This window comes from Vulpes lagopus, chromosome 4 (assembly GCF_018345385.1).
Source record: "Vulpes lagopus strain Blue_001 chromosome 4, ASM1834538v1, whole genome shotgun sequence".
Lineage (NCBI taxonomy): Eukaryota > Metazoa > Chordata > Mammalia > Carnivora > Canidae > Vulpes > Vulpes lagopus.
This window is the reverse complement of record NC_054827.1, coordinates 151,803,233-151,819,224: the sequence shown is the minus strand read 5'-3', so window position 1 is coordinate 151,819,224 and position 15,992 is coordinate 151,803,233. Positions and strand designations below refer to the sequence as shown.

The 15,992-nt window shown below is 58.8% G+C and overlaps 1 protein-coding gene across 8 annotated transcripts in view; it reads right to left on the bottom strand.

The window, feature by feature from the left end:
* The window catches only part of RNF212 (ring finger protein 212), a 29,949-nt gene extending 14,978 nt beyond the window's left edge, over positions 1-14,971 (bottom strand). For 5 of the 8 annotated variants that reach the window (XR_005987222.1, XR_005987223.1, XM_041751288.1 and 2 more), the window contains exons 1-5: positions 14,774-14,971; positions 12,472-12,533; positions 5,331-5,405; positions 1,649-1,705; positions 726-928 (exon numbers count right to left, since the gene is read on the bottom strand). Coding sequence is in view for 6 of the 8 variants with exons in the window: in XM_041751288.1 (XP_041607222.1) it covers positions 726-928; positions 1,649-1,705; positions 5,331-5,405; positions 12,472-12,533; positions 14,774-14,882 (506 nt within the window). In the remaining 2 variants the exon portion in view is untranslated. Of the gene's footprint in view, positions 1-725; positions 929-1,648; positions 1,706-5,330; positions 5,406-12,471; positions 12,534-13,122; positions 13,779-13,922 lie in introns of those variants that run through there. The other 3 variants (XM_041751290.1, XM_041751292.1, XM_041751291.1) reach the window with 3 other exon arrangements.
* Positions 14,972-15,992: the final 1,021 nt, after the last annotated feature.

Genomic DNA, 15,992 nt, shown 5'->3' with positions numbered 1-15,992 from the left:
GATGACCCAGAACCTTCCGCACGTGCAAAATCGAGCAGCCAAAATGAAGCCGAGGTGGGAGAGGTGTGCGGCACAGAGCTGGGCAGAGAGGCAGGGCCAAGGCCGCAGACCCGCATGGGGCACCGAGCGGCACAGCAGGAGGGGCCGCGGAAAGACCGCGGCTGTGGATTTTCCACAGCTCACAAAAGACAGTATTCCTTGATGCTGCAGAGGCCGAGTCAGGGTGACCCACATGGGCACACTGCCCTCTGCTGCCCCCGCTCCACGGAGCGGCTGGGAGCCGGGTCCCCCAGAGCACAACCTCACACTGGGGCAGGCTGCTGGGCGCCCTCTCACCCTGCCTGTGGTGGCCTTGGCACGTTGGCGCCCAATCCACAGCGTCCACCCGCAGCCGGGGTCACCATGCACACACGAGCCGTCGGTGCACAGCAGCTCCCCAGGACATCAACCCTGCGGCCTCCAACCTGATGTGTGGCCCCCAGCGGGGCTTCTGCGGCACCCCCGGCCTAACACGCCTGAGCCAGACGAGAGGCCGTGCCGAGGCTGCCCTGCCCCAGCCACAGGCCACACGCGTCCACCTGTCACGGACGCCACGGCCCCGGCAGCAGGCTGCGGGCGGGGGTCCGACAGGGCCTGGCCGCAGAGCCCCTCCGTGCACGGCCCTCTGGGAGCGCCCCCAGGACAACTGTTCCTGTGCTTTCATGGCCCCCTTTGCTTCCCATCACCTCCTGCTGCATTTTTGCTTCGACGGAAGCTTCTGGCAAATGAACGTGCTCTTTCTTCTGCTGCCCTGGTCACAAGGTCTCAGACAGATGGCCAAGCAGGCGGCACTGTCGGGCGCCCCGCGGGAGCTCGTGGACAGCACCCACCTCTGCAGCTGTTCCATCCGCAGCACGGACTTCTGAAGGGATTCCTCCAGCTTCGCGATCTAAACACAACCAGACCCCGGTCATCGGGCCAGCTGAATGGACCGTCTACACGTCTTCAGCCACGAGTCAGAATGTGGGGGACAGGGCCCCCAGGGGCTCCGCGGCTGAGGGTCTGCCTTCAGCTCAGGGCATGGCCCCGGGGTCAGGTCCCCGCAGGGATCCTGCTTCTCCCTCTGCCTGTGTCTCTGTGTCTCTCAGGAATAAATAAATAAAATCTTAAAAATTTAAGAATGTGGGTGACACGACTGCTGCCCTCTTGCTGCAAGCCTGCATGGAGTGCAGGCCACCAGGGCCTTGGAACCCGCAGCCCAGACAGCGCGATGCTGTGGGGAAGCTCAGCCTCAGCCAGGGCCCCCCTGGGTGCTCCCCTACGCTCCTCCATCTACGCTCCACAAGGCATCTCGAGTCCGCTCTGAGACTCCAGAGGAGAGTATTTATTGGGCAAACAGGCATCCTGACCGTCCTTCCATAAGGATTCCCCAGGGCAACCTCACAGCTGCCATTTGTGGAAAAGGGCCCGAGTCCTGGGGATGCTAGTGGGTCCATGTCAGCGTTCCAAAGTGAGACTGCTCCCGTGACCCTGGCTGGGTCCCCAGGTGGCCACGTGCAACAGCAGACAAGAACCCCACGGGCTGTGGGTCAGGACAGGTGTCCGCGCAGTGGCCCGCCACCTGGAGACATGGCCTTGGTTAGCGAGGCCGCCAGCCCCCCGGATTTACCTTTTCTCTATAGAAGGCCAACAGTCTCCTTCTGTGCTTTTCTTGAAATTCTAAAACCTGAGAAGAGAATACGTGTCAGCTGCTGGCAGTGGGCCGCTACCGCGCAGCGAGTCCCAGGCGCAGCGGCCAGGAGGGGCCTCCAGCACAGGCACAAGCATGCTCTGCTTCCCCGCGCCCTGTCTCCCTGCCCGTCTGCGGGCCCAGGCATGGGCTCTGCTGGCTGCCACCCTGGTCTGGAGCAGAGCTCGGAGACGCTGTGCTGGCCGTGTGCGCAGTGGTGCGTGTGCCCGAATGCAATGCTAGCTGAGGCAGCGTGCTCCATGTGAGGTTCCATGTGAGGTCGCAGACAGCGAGGGTGGCACCGGCCCCCGTGCCTGGGGCTTCAGTGGTTCTCGGGGCCCAGCCACGGGACGGGACATGGCCCAGCAGGGCAATCAGCAGACCATCCTTTTGGCAGCAGCAACTGGATCACGGGATGGCCTCCTGACCAAGCAGCACCAACAGGAAACACCCTGGAAGTGCTACATGGACGGGCTGGCCCAGGAGGGGAGACCTGTGCAGGCCACATGCCACACCAAGTGGAGGGGAGTGCTTCTGAGAGCCCAGGCCCTGGTCTGGACCCCCGGGCCCGCTGACCCGGGCCTCGTGCCACCTCGTGCCTCCATTTACACGAGCCCCAACTTGCACACAGCAGCAGGATCTGAGAGCGCCAGCGTCACCCAGAAAATGCCACCTGGGATCCACCCAGGGGAGGAGATGGGCATCCCACATCAAGGGTGATTTCCAGATGGTGACGCCTCCCCTCCTGGAACGCTGCACTGTAATTGCCAATACGGGGCTCTGCTGCCCCCGGGCACAGGCACGGCCCCACGTACTCAGCAGCCTCCTCTAGGTCCCACACTGTCCACGCAGCCCAGGACTTTGTTTAGTGGATGGACACGAGGGCGGGCCCTGGACCCAGGCTCCCTGGGCTAGCACAGACCCGGGCAGGAGCCGCTGTGGACAGGACAGCCAGCCCACAGCTTTGGTGCCTCCCCCACGGCCAGGCCACCTCCTGAAGAAGGGGCCACGGTCAGGAGTGACCAACACCCCCTTCCTAGACTCCTGCATCTTCCAGGGGATCCCACGCCCTTGGGGCCTGGAGGACACGATGCACAGGTCCCCTGTTCCCCAGGACAAGGGCTGACAGATGTGGGCTCTGTCTGGAGCATCTGTCTGGTGGGGGCGCCATGAGGGCCCATCATGTTGCCCCCATGGGCACCCTCATCTTCGCAAGGCCATGTCCAGAAGTGTCCCCGATGCTCAGTGATGGCCCAGCTTCCAGGCGAGGTGGGGGGAGGCAGCAAGGAAGGGTGGCCAGGCCTAGACCTGAGGCAGGGGCGCGCACGGCCAGGAGGGCTTTGGGCAGACCTAGAGCCCCCCACCCCGCCCCACAGTCGCCCTCAGCCAAGATGGGGCTGACAGTCCGTAGCCTCAACAACATGGTCTCGTTCCTCAACGGGCTCCATGCCCGCAGCAGGAAGAAGGTATCACACAGCTGCCCGTAAGCCTCATGTCCCAGAACAGGGCCCACCCTGAGACACAGGAGGCACATGCGCTGGAAGCGACCGCAGGACAGCCCACCCAGAGCGCCAAGGAGCAGGGCTGTGCCTGCACTGGCACCGGGGCCCAGCAGGGCCTGCAGGTGGGCGGCAGCTGTCCTTAAACCAATACAGGCAGAGAACAAGCGTGCAGGCCTCCGTGGATGACACAGTCGTGACCAGGCAGTGAGGCCACAGCCAGGACGGGGTCACGGAGAGCTGAGCCTGGGAGGCCTGCGCACAGGACGTTGAGGCAGGGGCAGCATCAGCCCCGTGTCTGTGCACCGCACACCTGTACCAGGCAGGGGCCTCCGGGATGTCAGGCCCTTCAGGAGGAGCTGCTGTGGCTATACCAGGTGGGCGGGGGGTGCGGACACCACCAAAATAAAATCTGAAAGGGCCACGAACCTCATCCAGTAGAGTGTGCCCCCCTGGATGGAGTGGGCACCCATCTTCTGAGACTTTTTACAGAGAGCAGAGGCTGAGGAAGGCCAGGCCAGGAGGCGACAGGCAGGGAAGCTGTGGGATGGCCCAGGGTACCGTCTCCTTGGGCAGAGCCACGACCTCTGTGCGGCAGGTGCAGGGTGCCTGGAGCAGACTCGTGTGCACACTCTGACCCACTGACATGGGCCAGCCCTGATGCGGAGGTCATCAGGGGAAGGAGGAGAGAAAAGGTTCTGCTTCTTCTGACCAGAACAGGAGGGGTGACTTCCTGAGGGCTTGTGCGAAGCCACCTGCCGTGGTTCTGGGGCCTGGGCCGGGGCCTCAGGGGGGCTTCATGCTCTTTACGTGGGTTTTCTGCCCCACGAGAAATTCATACCAAGAGGAACCTAAGATACACACCAATTCATTCATTCAAGAATAACAACAGGCCCAGTATGTTGACAGACACACATGTGAAATCCCATCACGTGGCTTCTGGAAATGGCTTCGCACCCTGACCCGGGCACGCGGCCACGGGACATGCAGCCCAGAGGCGTGAGGCAGGTCCCTTGGCAGTGGCCCCCCACCCCTGTGTGGGCACAGGCTCTGACATGGCACAGGGCTCCGACACGGCACAGGGCTCCATGGGACCATCAGGAAATGCTATGTCCTCTGCTCCCGTGGTCGCCAATGCCAGGGCTGTGAGGACCTCCCAGAACGTGGGCAGCTTCTGGGCTTCAGGGGCCTGGATCCCCTGTGGCCAAGGCAAGGAGACCTTCAGGCCCTCACCTAGCACTGGCCCGGTGCCACTGCTGTGTTCTGGGGCATCTGTGTGTGGCCCGGGCCCCTCCCAGGACACTGGGCTGAGTGCAGGTGCACAGCCATGACACCGTGGTGCTTTCAGCTGCAGACAGTGGGAGACGAGAGGCCGTGCAGAGGAGGGGTGGCCTCGGCAGGGCTGCTGGACCATGGCCTCCAGATGTGCAACGGGCCCAGGGTGGTCAGCGTGAGCACAGCTCTCCCTTGGCCCCCTCCCGTGGAGGGTAGGTGGGAGGTAGCCTGCAGCGGGGGGGAGCTCCCATTAACAGAAGGGGGAGAAGCAGGAGGGCTGGGGGCTGGAGGGCTCCCTTCTCTCCCAGGCAGCTTCTTGGAGAGAACGGCGGCCTGCACATGGTTCAGTGACATCTGGGCATACAGGCGTCTGGGGCAGGGTGAGGCATGAGGAGGGATTCACGACACTGGAGGGAGGAGCAGCAGGTGAGATGTGGGGGACAAGGCACACATGGTGAGGGGAGCAGGGCCAGGAGGAACACAGGTGCCCGGGATGGGAGAGTGTGCCCGAGTGGACCGTGACCCTCAGGAAGGACAGCCTCACGAAGCAGCCTGCAGCCTCGACTGGGGCCCTTCACACCCCAAAGGTGAGGCCTGCCCCAGACTGAGAGGATCAGATGACAGCCGTGTCCCCACACATAGCAAAGGCATAAGCAGCCACAGCAGAACGCAGCCTAGGGCTCAGGCATAGCGAAGGCAGCAAACGTGCTGATCCCAAATCCCAGAGGGACTGGTCTCAGAGCACGTCACACAGGTTCTCTGCTGACATCATCACAAACTTGCGTCTCCGATGCGTGCTGGGTGGACGGGCGTCATGCTGAGCGAGAAGCTCCACGTGCAGCGCTCACCTGGGAGGTCTCTCTCGAGTACTTCTTGCACAGGCCGTCTATGCCCATGAACAGCGCCTGGATATCCACGTCGGTCTGAAAGGGAGGGGAAGCGGAGGTCTGTGTCACCGCTTCTAACGCGGGCATACAGACCCCGGGAAGAAAACTGCACCCCGAGATCTAGAACTAGCCACAGACGACACCAACCATCATGTCCAGATGTCCAGGAGCCCTGGGAGGGTCACCCATGTCCCAGCTGCCAGTGGCTGTGGCAGGCAAGGGGCTCCGGGCACCTGCTGCAGGACAGGGGTGAGGTGAGACACAACCCTACCTGGAAAGACACCCCCAAAGGCTGAAGGGGCAAGACAGAGCACACACACAGAACTCAGGAGGGAAAAGGCCAAGGAGCGTGGCTGTAACCCAATCACACCAGACTGAAAAGCTGCAGGGAGAGCCTCGTGTGTCCTCCCCGTCTGGTCTTTAGTCTGGACTGTAACCAAGTCATGAACGTCAGGATGGTGGCTAGGGGGCCATCTATGCCCCCCAACTCCACTAAAACAACAGTGAAACTACATCAGGTTAATGTGAGAAACTGGGCCACATGCCATGAAGGGCAAGGCCTTCTGGAGCAGACAGCAGAGGGGCCGGCGCGGATCTGGCTTTGGGAGAGGACGGGCCAGTGTGGGGACATGGCCCTGGAATCCACGCCCGGGTGTCAGGATGGTGGGGACCCTGCACAAGGCTGCCTGGGCAGACCAGGGCATCATGCGGTGGCATGGCCTCCAGGTACCTGTGAGCTCTGCTCTGTGCCAGCAAGACCTGCCATGCTGGCACATGGCTTGATGCCACCGAGCCTCCATCTCCCAAGCAAGGCAAGCACACGCAGAGCCTTCCTTGAGGGCCGTGCAGTGAGCAGGCAAATGAGTAGAGGAGTGCACCTGAGAGAGCATGGCCAAGCCTGGTGCTCAGCAAGGGGGAACCATGCCTGCATGTAAAGTACGTCACACACAGACCACCCAAAACTGGACAAAGAGCTCCAGGGTCAGAAATGCAAGCACCTGGAAATGCTATCACTGATGTGTTAGGGGACACATCACAGGTCCGTGAAGGCCAGGATGGCACGGGGGTGTGTGTGGAGACAGGGCAACCAAGGGTTCTCCAGCCTAACAAACGCCTCCTGCACCGGCCAGACAGGACACCTGTGCAGACAACTGCCATCACATACGGGGTAGCCACGCCGTGGAAAGAGGTAAACAACAGAGGAATATGATCAAAGCACCAGAAAACATTAATTTCCATTAAAGAATTCTGAGCCCAGTGAAATTATGCTTCAAAATGGAGGCAAGAGGGCAGCCCGGGTGGCTCAGCAGTTTAGCACTGCCTTCAGCCCAGGGTGTGATTCTGGAGACCCGGGATCGAGTACTATGTCGGGCTCCCTGCACGGAACCTGCTTCTCCCTCTGCCTGTGTCTCTGCCTCTGTCTCTGTGCCTCTCATGAATAAAACACACACACACACACACACACACACACACACACACACACAAACGGAGGCAAGAAGAGAGGTCCTTTTCAGACAAACCAGAGAACTTGTCACCAACAGGAGACACTGTCTTCAGGTAGGAAATGGTTCCTCGGTGGGAGCAGGGGGTTCCGGGGCCAGTGAGGAACACGAGGGAAGGGGAAGTGGGTTACCCAGACCAGAATGGCAACCGCACACTAGCTGCCCTGTGGGTCTCTGTGCAGGCAGAAGAAACCATACGCCAGCAGGGTAGGGGCAGGTGAGACAAAGGTAAAACGGCAGAGGTCTCTGAGGGCCTCACATCGGCAGGAAGGTCTAGGCCATGTCAGGGTCTCTGGGATCACGGAAATGAACTCTGTCTTGGTCTGAGTGGTGGATATGTTCAGGTCACAAACAATTCCCAGAGCCACGCACCTGTATCTGTGCACTTTCCCCTATTAGGCTTCAACAAAGGTCAGTAAAAATAACAAGTAAAATTCCCTATTTCTCAGTCAACATACTTTCAGAAAATGCACAGGTCACAGGAGTAATTGAGTAGAAATTTCAAATTATTTCAAAGTGAAAGTCAAAAAAATGTAAAGAAGCCAAACACATACAATCCAGGCAAGGATGAACAGAGGGGTGTCCCAATCCCATAGCACAAATCCCACCCATCTTACAAAACAGACTAAGTCCAAAGGAAAAAAAAGGAAACATCAGAGAACATAGCTGAGAACAAATGTAAATTGCAGATAAACACTAGTTCTCTGAGAATGCTGATAAAAAAAAATAAAAAGAGGAAGATTGTTGAAGAATAAAGAGAAACTGCAGCAACTATTACTTTGATGAGAAAGGGACATCGCTACGGATCTAAGACTCTGAAAATACAGAATAACGCAGGCATGCTGATGAGACATTTGAAAATCTGGATAAAGTACACAAACTCCTAAAGAAAGACCACTCACGCTGACCCAAGAATTAGGAACTCTGAAGACTCCATATCTAATTAAAAATTTAAAACCTGAGAGGCCTGGGTGGTTCAGTGGTTGAGTGTCTGCCTTCAGACCAGGGCGTGACCCCGGGGGCCTGGGATTGAGTCCCACATCGGGCTCCCTGCGTGGAGCCTGCTTCTCCCTCTGCCTGTGTCTCTGCCTCTCTCTCTCTGTGTCTCTCAGGGATAAATACATAAGATCTTTTTTAAAACAAATTAAAACCCTAGTTTAAAACTTCCCCACAAAAAGTCTTCTAGGATCAAGTAGTGCCACCCATGAATTCTAGCATACATTCTCTGAATAACCACCCCCCCCCAAAAAAAAAACTAGAGAAAAGAAAAATGAAAGAATTTCCAACTCCTTTTAAGCCAGTGAAAACCCGACTCACCAAAACTTGAAGAGAGTATCTATAAGAAGAGTTACAGATTGGTTCTCACATGAACACAGGCACAAAACCCCCCAATCCCTCTGCACATGTAGGCTATACTGCATCATAACTAAGTTGTAGTGTTTAAAATTTGACTGTGGGTATAGGGACACCAGGATGGCTCAGTTGGTTGAGCATCTGACTCTGGATTCAGCTCAGGTCATTATCTTAAGTGGAGCCTGCTTGAGATTCTCTCTCCCTCCCCCCTCCTTCCCCTCCTCCTGGCTTACATGCACATACATGCTCTCTTTCAGTCTCTCTAAAAGGTAAATAAACAAAATCTTCAAAAAAAGAGAATTCTACCTTGTTTTTTTTTTTTTTTTTAAGATTTTATTTATTTATTCATTCATGAAAGAGCAAGAGAGAGGCAGAGACCCAGGCAGAGGGAGAAGCAGGCTCCATGCAGGGAGCCCGACGTGGGACTTGATCCCGGGTCTCCAGGATCAGGCCCTGGGCGGAAGGCAGCACTAAACCACTGAGCCACTCGAGGATCCCCTGCTCTGGGTTTAAAATTCTAAAAATAAATATAATTCGCTACCTCAACAAAATACAGTAAAAAAAAAAAAAAAAAAAAAAAAAAAAACAAATGACAACCCTGATTATTTACAGAAAAACCATCTGATAGAATCCAACATGGCTCCTGATAAAAACCCTTAGCAAGAAAGCCAGGGTACCACGAATACATCACGGTGAACCACTGGAAGTTTGACCCTGAAGTCACAAAGTGACAAAGGACACCGCCATCACCACTGTGTCTCCTCGTAGCCTGTGCAAGGAGGAAAAGGTGGCAGAGAGAAAGAAAGGGAGGAATGACACAGAGATTGAACATTTGGAGAGGACATGGTTGTGCAGAGAGAGACTCTAGGAAAAGCTCCAGATCAGCCAACAGCATTATCAAATGAAAACAAGGAGACTAGATAAAAGCTAATGAACAAAATCTACTGATTTTTATATACCAGCAATAAGCACAACAGAGATGACATCTTAAGAGGTGAGCAAGGCATCACCCCAAATCATCGGGGCCCAAGGATGAAGCTAACAGTGCCCAGCCTCAGTGCAGAAAATCAACTGGAACCAGAGCACAGCTAAGTACACGGAGGGGCGCCATGCTTGTTGACTAGAGAGTTCACGCTGCAGAGACGTCAGCTTTATCTACGTTACTGATTAAGCACCAACCCAACAGGACCTAAGTTACATGGCACGTGCAGCAAACAGCGCCCGATCTCAGTGGCTCATGGAGGACACCCATTTCCCGTCTGCACATGGATGGCCTCCACTCCGGGCACAGCAGCTCTGCCTTGCTGGGTCACCAGTATCCACTTGGCAGAGTGGGGGGCTTTCCAGGAGAATGTTTTGGGGCCAGGCCTGTAGTGGCGTTGCTCCTGGAAGCAGAGGGGAGGCTGAGTCTAGCTGGAGGCCAGCAGGCCAAGGAAAGCTCCCAGCCAGACCAGTCTGCTGTTCTAGTGGCTGGTGTCTGTTTTTCTCCCCCCTACACAGAAAGGTCACCCTCCCAAATGCCCCCTCTCTGAGTTTACGCCAAACCCAGGTCCTCGATGGCATGTGGTCTTATTCTCCTGGTCCTGGTCCCACCGTGAGCAACCTCTGACCTGGGGCAGGACAAGTGAGTCCACCACTCAGAGGACTCACTGGGGTCCGGGGGAGGCCAGAGAGCATTGGTTCTACCGCTGTGGGTTGTTCCTCCCCCACATCTCCCCAGGGCCCTAAGTGAAGCGGGCACGAGGAAGAGTACCCCAAACCACCCATGGCCCCCAGGCCCACCTCCTCACACATGGGACCTGGACCCACTGGCCCCTCCAGGGCTCAGGGCCTCCCCACTGTAGCCATTATTCCCCATCTCCAGCCTACATGCAACCCCCTTGTTGTCCACACATCCTTCTGCTCTGCTCTTTGCTTTTGCCAGAGGCTCTGTCCGCAGACGGGGATGCTTCCCAGGCCCCGCAGGCTCCTCGTACCACCTGATAGATAAGGCGGTGGACCGTACTGAGTGTGAAACAGTAACGGCCCTTTTCAATGACAAACAAATGAACAAATACAAGTGGTGCCCTGTCTGCGGAGCAAAGGGGCAGGTGTGGGCAGCTCTTGTACTGCAGGTCCCAGGAAATCAGCTTAGCCTATTACAGTGTGTTTGGTTTTAACAACAAAAATCCCATTCAGAATAGAAACCATCAGGAGTGCTGCATTTAGCAAGGATATGTGTTGTTTTGTGAAAGTGATTTCCCACATGTGCACACACGGATGCATTTGCGTGCAAATCCACACACACAGTGCCATGATCTCAAGTGTCCTTCCTGCTACAGGCCAGAGAAGCCATGATCACACACAGCCGTAGGTAGAGACCTAAAGGCAGTGGGGGAGGGAGCAGTGGCAGGTCAGAGTCGCTGTCCAGGGGACCAGGTGTCCCCCAGAGGCCAGGACACAGAGCCACGGCATGAGGGGACACAGGTTTTCCTCCTGGAAAGCTGCGACACATGCCCACGTCTGCAGATCCCTTGTGGCTGCAGGTGAGAAGAATTTCGAGGAAGCAGGGGGGAAAGCAGGGAGAATGGCTCTCAGGCGTCCTGGCGGTGGGCACTCACGCGGGCCCGTGGGGCACAGAGGAGCCGAGCCCTAGGGAGACTACAGGAAGGAACAGTTAGGAACAGCGTCGGTGCCCTGAGCAACTTCACTCACATGCACAGAGAACAAAAGAATACTTTTCTCAAGCATCTGTGGAACATTAACAATTACCACGTATCAAGCCACAATGAAAGTCCTGACAATTAAAAAAAGAAACCATATGGCCATATTCTCTGGTCACAAAGACATTAAGACTAAAAATTTTCCACAGAGACAATAGAAGAGATAAAATCTAACCTCTCAGACATTAAGGAACATTTCTCCTGAATAATTCTTGAGTTGAAAAATTAAGGGATCCCTGGGTGGCGCAGCGATTTGGCGCCTGCCTTTGGCCCAGGGCGCGATCCTGGAGACCCGGGATCGAATCCCACATCGGGCTCCCGGTGCATGGAGCCTGCTTCTCCCTCTCCCTCTGCCTGTGTCTCTGCGCCTCTCTCTGGCTATCATAAATAAATAAAAATTAAAAAAAAAAAAAAGAAAAATTAAGTCACAAGAAAGATTAAAGGCTATTTAGAAATGATAAAAAAAGATGCTTGAAGTGATGTAAAAGAGCAGCAAACAGAAGGAAACAGACCATCCTAAATACACTTATTAGAAGAGGAAACGAATGACCTGAGCGTAGGGCCCAGGAGGGCAGGGAAAAGCCAGGGGCGCCCCCCTCAAGGGCAAGCCTGACCAGCTGTGCCAGCCAGCAGAACCCGGCTCTGTGGCCAAGGGGTTGAGCTGGTACGTTTAAGGGAAATAAAGCGCTTCTTATTAAGTTTAAACACTTAAATCCGTGCCCTTATTTTTCCGCTCCTAGCAATTTATGCTACAGAAATATTCTTACACGTATGCAGAAACGTGGTAAAAAAAATAAAAGGTTTGCTGTGAGATGGAAACAGTGAAAACCTACCCCCTCCAACCCCTCGGAAAACACTGAAATACTATGCAGTCTTTTCAGGGAGTGCGAGTGTGCCAAAAATACCAAGTCAACTGAGAAAACAGCATTTTGTAAAAAGATAAGTCACAGTAACACACAGAGCAGGAACTATACTCGCTTGCTGACATCTGTGGGAAACAGGATTTGGGCAACTTTCACATTCTCCATTATGATTTTGTCTCATTTAGATCTTGTGTGACTTTGTGTTATGTTCTAATCAGTAAAAACAACCGTTAAAGATTAAAACAACCGATCAAGTAAGTATCTTAGAACCTAAGTATAAAGAGAATAATCATTTGTGACTAAGTTCAAACCAAGCGGGTTAAACTGGCGTATTTCACAGAGATGACAAAAGACCTGTATTCAGCCTCCTGCAACAGTGACCACCGTTAAACTTCACCTCACCTTCGTGAGGAGCTAGTCTTGTGCTGAAGAAACCTATACAACTCATCTTCATTTCCTGGACCCATACAGCAAACGACGCAGGGGCCAACCTATGGTCAGGAGTTACCTGTACGAGGGTTCAAAACCGAATCCTACTTGTACTTTACTCAGAAATCTTGTAAGATCCTCTAGTTGATCTCACAAAATGAAAGAAAATCTCAGACACCCCAAATGACTACAAATTGAATGTCGAATTAAAAAAAAAACCACTAACATTCAGATAATACATATTTCAACTTACATGTTTTGAAAGTAAAAGCGTGCGACAAGGGACTTTACAAATCAAGCACTCATCTTTTCCACCTACAAAAGAAAAGCAAACTTTACTGTATTATAGTGAGTAGTGATTTTTTTTTAAGATTTTATTTATTTATTCATGAGAAACAGAGAGACAGAAAGAGAGAGATGCAGAGACCCAGGCAGAGGGAGAAGCAGCTCCCTGCAGGGACCCTGATGTGGAACTGGATCTGGGACCCCCGGGTCACGCCCTGGGCTGAAGGCAGACGCCCAACCGCTGAGCCGCCTGGGGGCCCCGTGAGTAGTGCTTCTGAATGTGTACCAGTGCAGCTTCAAATCACGGTATTTCTTCAAAAACATACAGGCTCATAGCACTTAACATTTTCCACGTTCAGACAGTAAGGCTGTGCACGTGCACAGAGTTGAAGAGATTCCCTCAACTAATAATCCATTTCCCCCTGTTTTCCCAAGATGCTCCGAAATAGTGAGTAAGAAGATCAGCAATCCTCAAACTCAAATGTACTGCAGAATTTTGTACAATTAGGCTTTGTGATGATATCCTAATTTAAAATTTTTAGCTATTCAAAATGAAAACAGGTCCTTTCACCCTGTCCCGAGATGAAGCACAAGTTTTGTTCTGCCCCCGGGGACTCACCTCTGCAGCAGGAGACAGCTCACTGGGAAAGAGCCTTGGGCGTGTGCGCGGAGCTCCTGCTGCCCGAGGCCCGGCGCCAACACCGCCCGCCTGCTCTTCTGGGCGGCTCTGCACATCCTGCTCCCCAGGCCACTCCCGTCACCCCCTGGGAAACCCGCTCCCTGCATCTCCTCGCCTGCCCCCACCTGGCGCCAGAGCAGCCCGCGCCGCGTCCCTGGAGAGCTCAAACTCCAGTGGGGGCTGCAGGGCTCTCACCCCGGCTCCTCCGCAGCCGCACACGTCTGAGCTCTGCTGTCTCACTGGCGAGCCCAGGGCCCGAGCCGCCGGCAGCGCTGCCTTCCTTGCCCTTCCCAGCAGCACACCTGGCCCGGCCCCGGCCCCGGCCCCGGCCCGTCCTCTGGTCCAGGGTGGCTAAGAACCAAGAACCAGGAAGAACAGTCTCCTCCTGAGACGTGCCTTCGCAGACGTGGATTCCAGGATTCCAGGATTCCAGGATTCCAGCACCCAACCTGCCCGCCGCTGGGCAACCCCCACTTTCCTGGGTGGTCCCCACCAGCCCCGTGGGGGCGTGCAAACAAGCCTGGCCTCACCCTCACCCCAGGGCACAGGCCGGACCTTGCCCGTTCCCGCCTCTCCGCCGCTTCCCGCAGAAGGACCCCTCGGCTTTCTTCCTGTCTCATCGCCGTCCCACAGCCCGTGGGGTGAGGCCCTTGTGGGGGGGGGAGGGGCCCCCCCACCTCCACCCCCACCCCCCCACCCCCCCCACCCCACGGCCCCAGGCCGGCCCCTTCGCATCTTGCCTGCGAACACAGCCCGTGGGCCTCTCCTCAAGCTCCCGCCGTGGGAGCAGGGGCCGCCTCCAGGCTCTGCTCGGTTCCGGAGCCCGAGGCGGGCGGCCTGGGGTCACAGGGGCCCTAAAACCCAGCAGGTGCGTCGAGGGCCGGGGGCGAGCAACGCGACGGAGAGGGGCGGCGCCCGCGGGCCCCGGAGCACGAGCGCCGGAGAAGGCGGGAAGGGGCGGGCCGCGGAGGAAAGCAGAGGCTCCGCCCGCGCTGCTCCCGCGCTGCCCCTGCCGCCCCGGGCAGCCCCTGCAGCCTGCGCACCCCCGGGAGCCGCCTCTCGGGCGCAGCACCCGGGCCCGACAGCCCCGCGGCCAGGCGGAGGCGGGATCCGCGCGGGCCTGAGCCCCGTGTCCGCTGCCTGCGCCGAGCTCGGGCCCTGCCCCTGCCCCTGCCCCGGGGCCCCGCCCGCAGCGCCCGCCCGCATCCGTCCCTGCCCCTGCGCCGAACCGCGTCCGTCCCTGCCCCAGCCTCGCCGCCCCGCGCCCGGCCCGCGCCCCCCTCATCCCGCGGCACGAGGGCCCGGGCCGCCCCACACGCGCTCCTCGGGTCGCCGCGGGCCGCCGCGGGGCCGACGATCCGCCGCGAGAAGGGCCGCGCCTCGCAGGCGCACGGGAGCCGCCCGGGGCGTCGGGCCGCTGGTTCCCCGTCGCGCCGTCGCTCGGGAAGCCCCTCCAAGCCCGTTTGCTTCTCTCGGATTCTACCGCTTCGTCCGCGAGAGACACGGGGGGGGCGGCGGCAGCCCCGCGGGGACCGGCCCCTCACGCTCCCGCCGGCGCGCCCCGCCCCCCGCCCCGCGCGGCCGCCCTCACCTTTGCGGAGGCAGACGTCGCAGTACACGTGGCCGCAGTTGGTCAGGCTGAAGCGCGACGCGCGGTGCGGCGGCTGGAAGCAGCGGTTGCAGAACACCCAGCCGGCCATGGCGCCTCAGCCCCGCCGCCTCGCCCCGCCGCCTCAGCCCGCCGCCTCGCCCCGCCGCCTCAGCCCGCCGCCTCGCCCCGCCGCCTCGCCCCGCCGCCTCAGCCCGCCGCCTCGCCCCGCCGCCTCAGCCCGCCGCCTCGCCCCGCCGCCTCAGCCCGCCGCCTCGCCCCGCCGCCTCGCCCCGCCGCCTCAGCCCCGCCGCCTCAGCCCGCCGCCCGGAAGCGGCCGCCGGGACCTCCGCACCTGCGCAGACCCCGCGGGGCGCCCGCGCCTGCGCAGGAGCCGGCGCCGCTCCCGCCAAAATCCCCGCTGGGAGACGCCGAGCGGCGGAGGAGCGTGGCTCGGGGCGCGGGGCGCGGGGAGTGGGGAGCGCACACGGCGGCCCGGGCCCCTCGCCCGTCATCGCAGGCCTCGCTGTTCCGTCGGGGCCGCGGTGTGGCGGGTCAGGCCGCGGCCACCGGGTCGGCGCCCCCGCGGGTGCCCACGTGCGCGCACCGGGAAGGCGCAGGCGCAGGGCGGGTGCGGCCCTGGCGGCTCCGGAAGGCTCGGCGCGGGCAGGACGGTGGTGGCGGCGGGACGCGGGGCGGGCGCCGGGCGGCCTGGGGAGGGGGACGCGGGGCTGACCCCAGACGCCGCGGGTCCTGGGCACACGGGGTGGGGGAGCTCGGAGGACGCCGCAGGCCCGGCGGGGCGGGGGACGGGGCGGGCGGGAGGGGGACAGGCCTGGACGGGGCGAGGGACAGACCAGGCGGAGGACGGGCCTGGACGGGGCGGGGGACACATGGGGGGACGGGCCTGGATGGCGCAGGCGGTGGATGGGCCTGGACCGGGAAGGCTGGGAGGGGGACAGATGGGGGACGGGCCTGGACGGGGGCGGGGGACAGACCAGGCGGAGGACGGGCCTGGACGGGGCGGGGGACACATGGGGGGACGGGCCTGGATGGCGCAGGCGGTGGATGGGCCTGGACCGGGAAGGCTGGGAGGGGGACAGATGGGGGACGGGCCTGGACGGGGGCGGGGGACAGACCAGGCGGAGGACGGGCCTGGACCGGGCGGGGGCTGGGGCGGGGGACGGGCCTGGACGGGGAGGGTGGGAGAGGGACGGGCGGG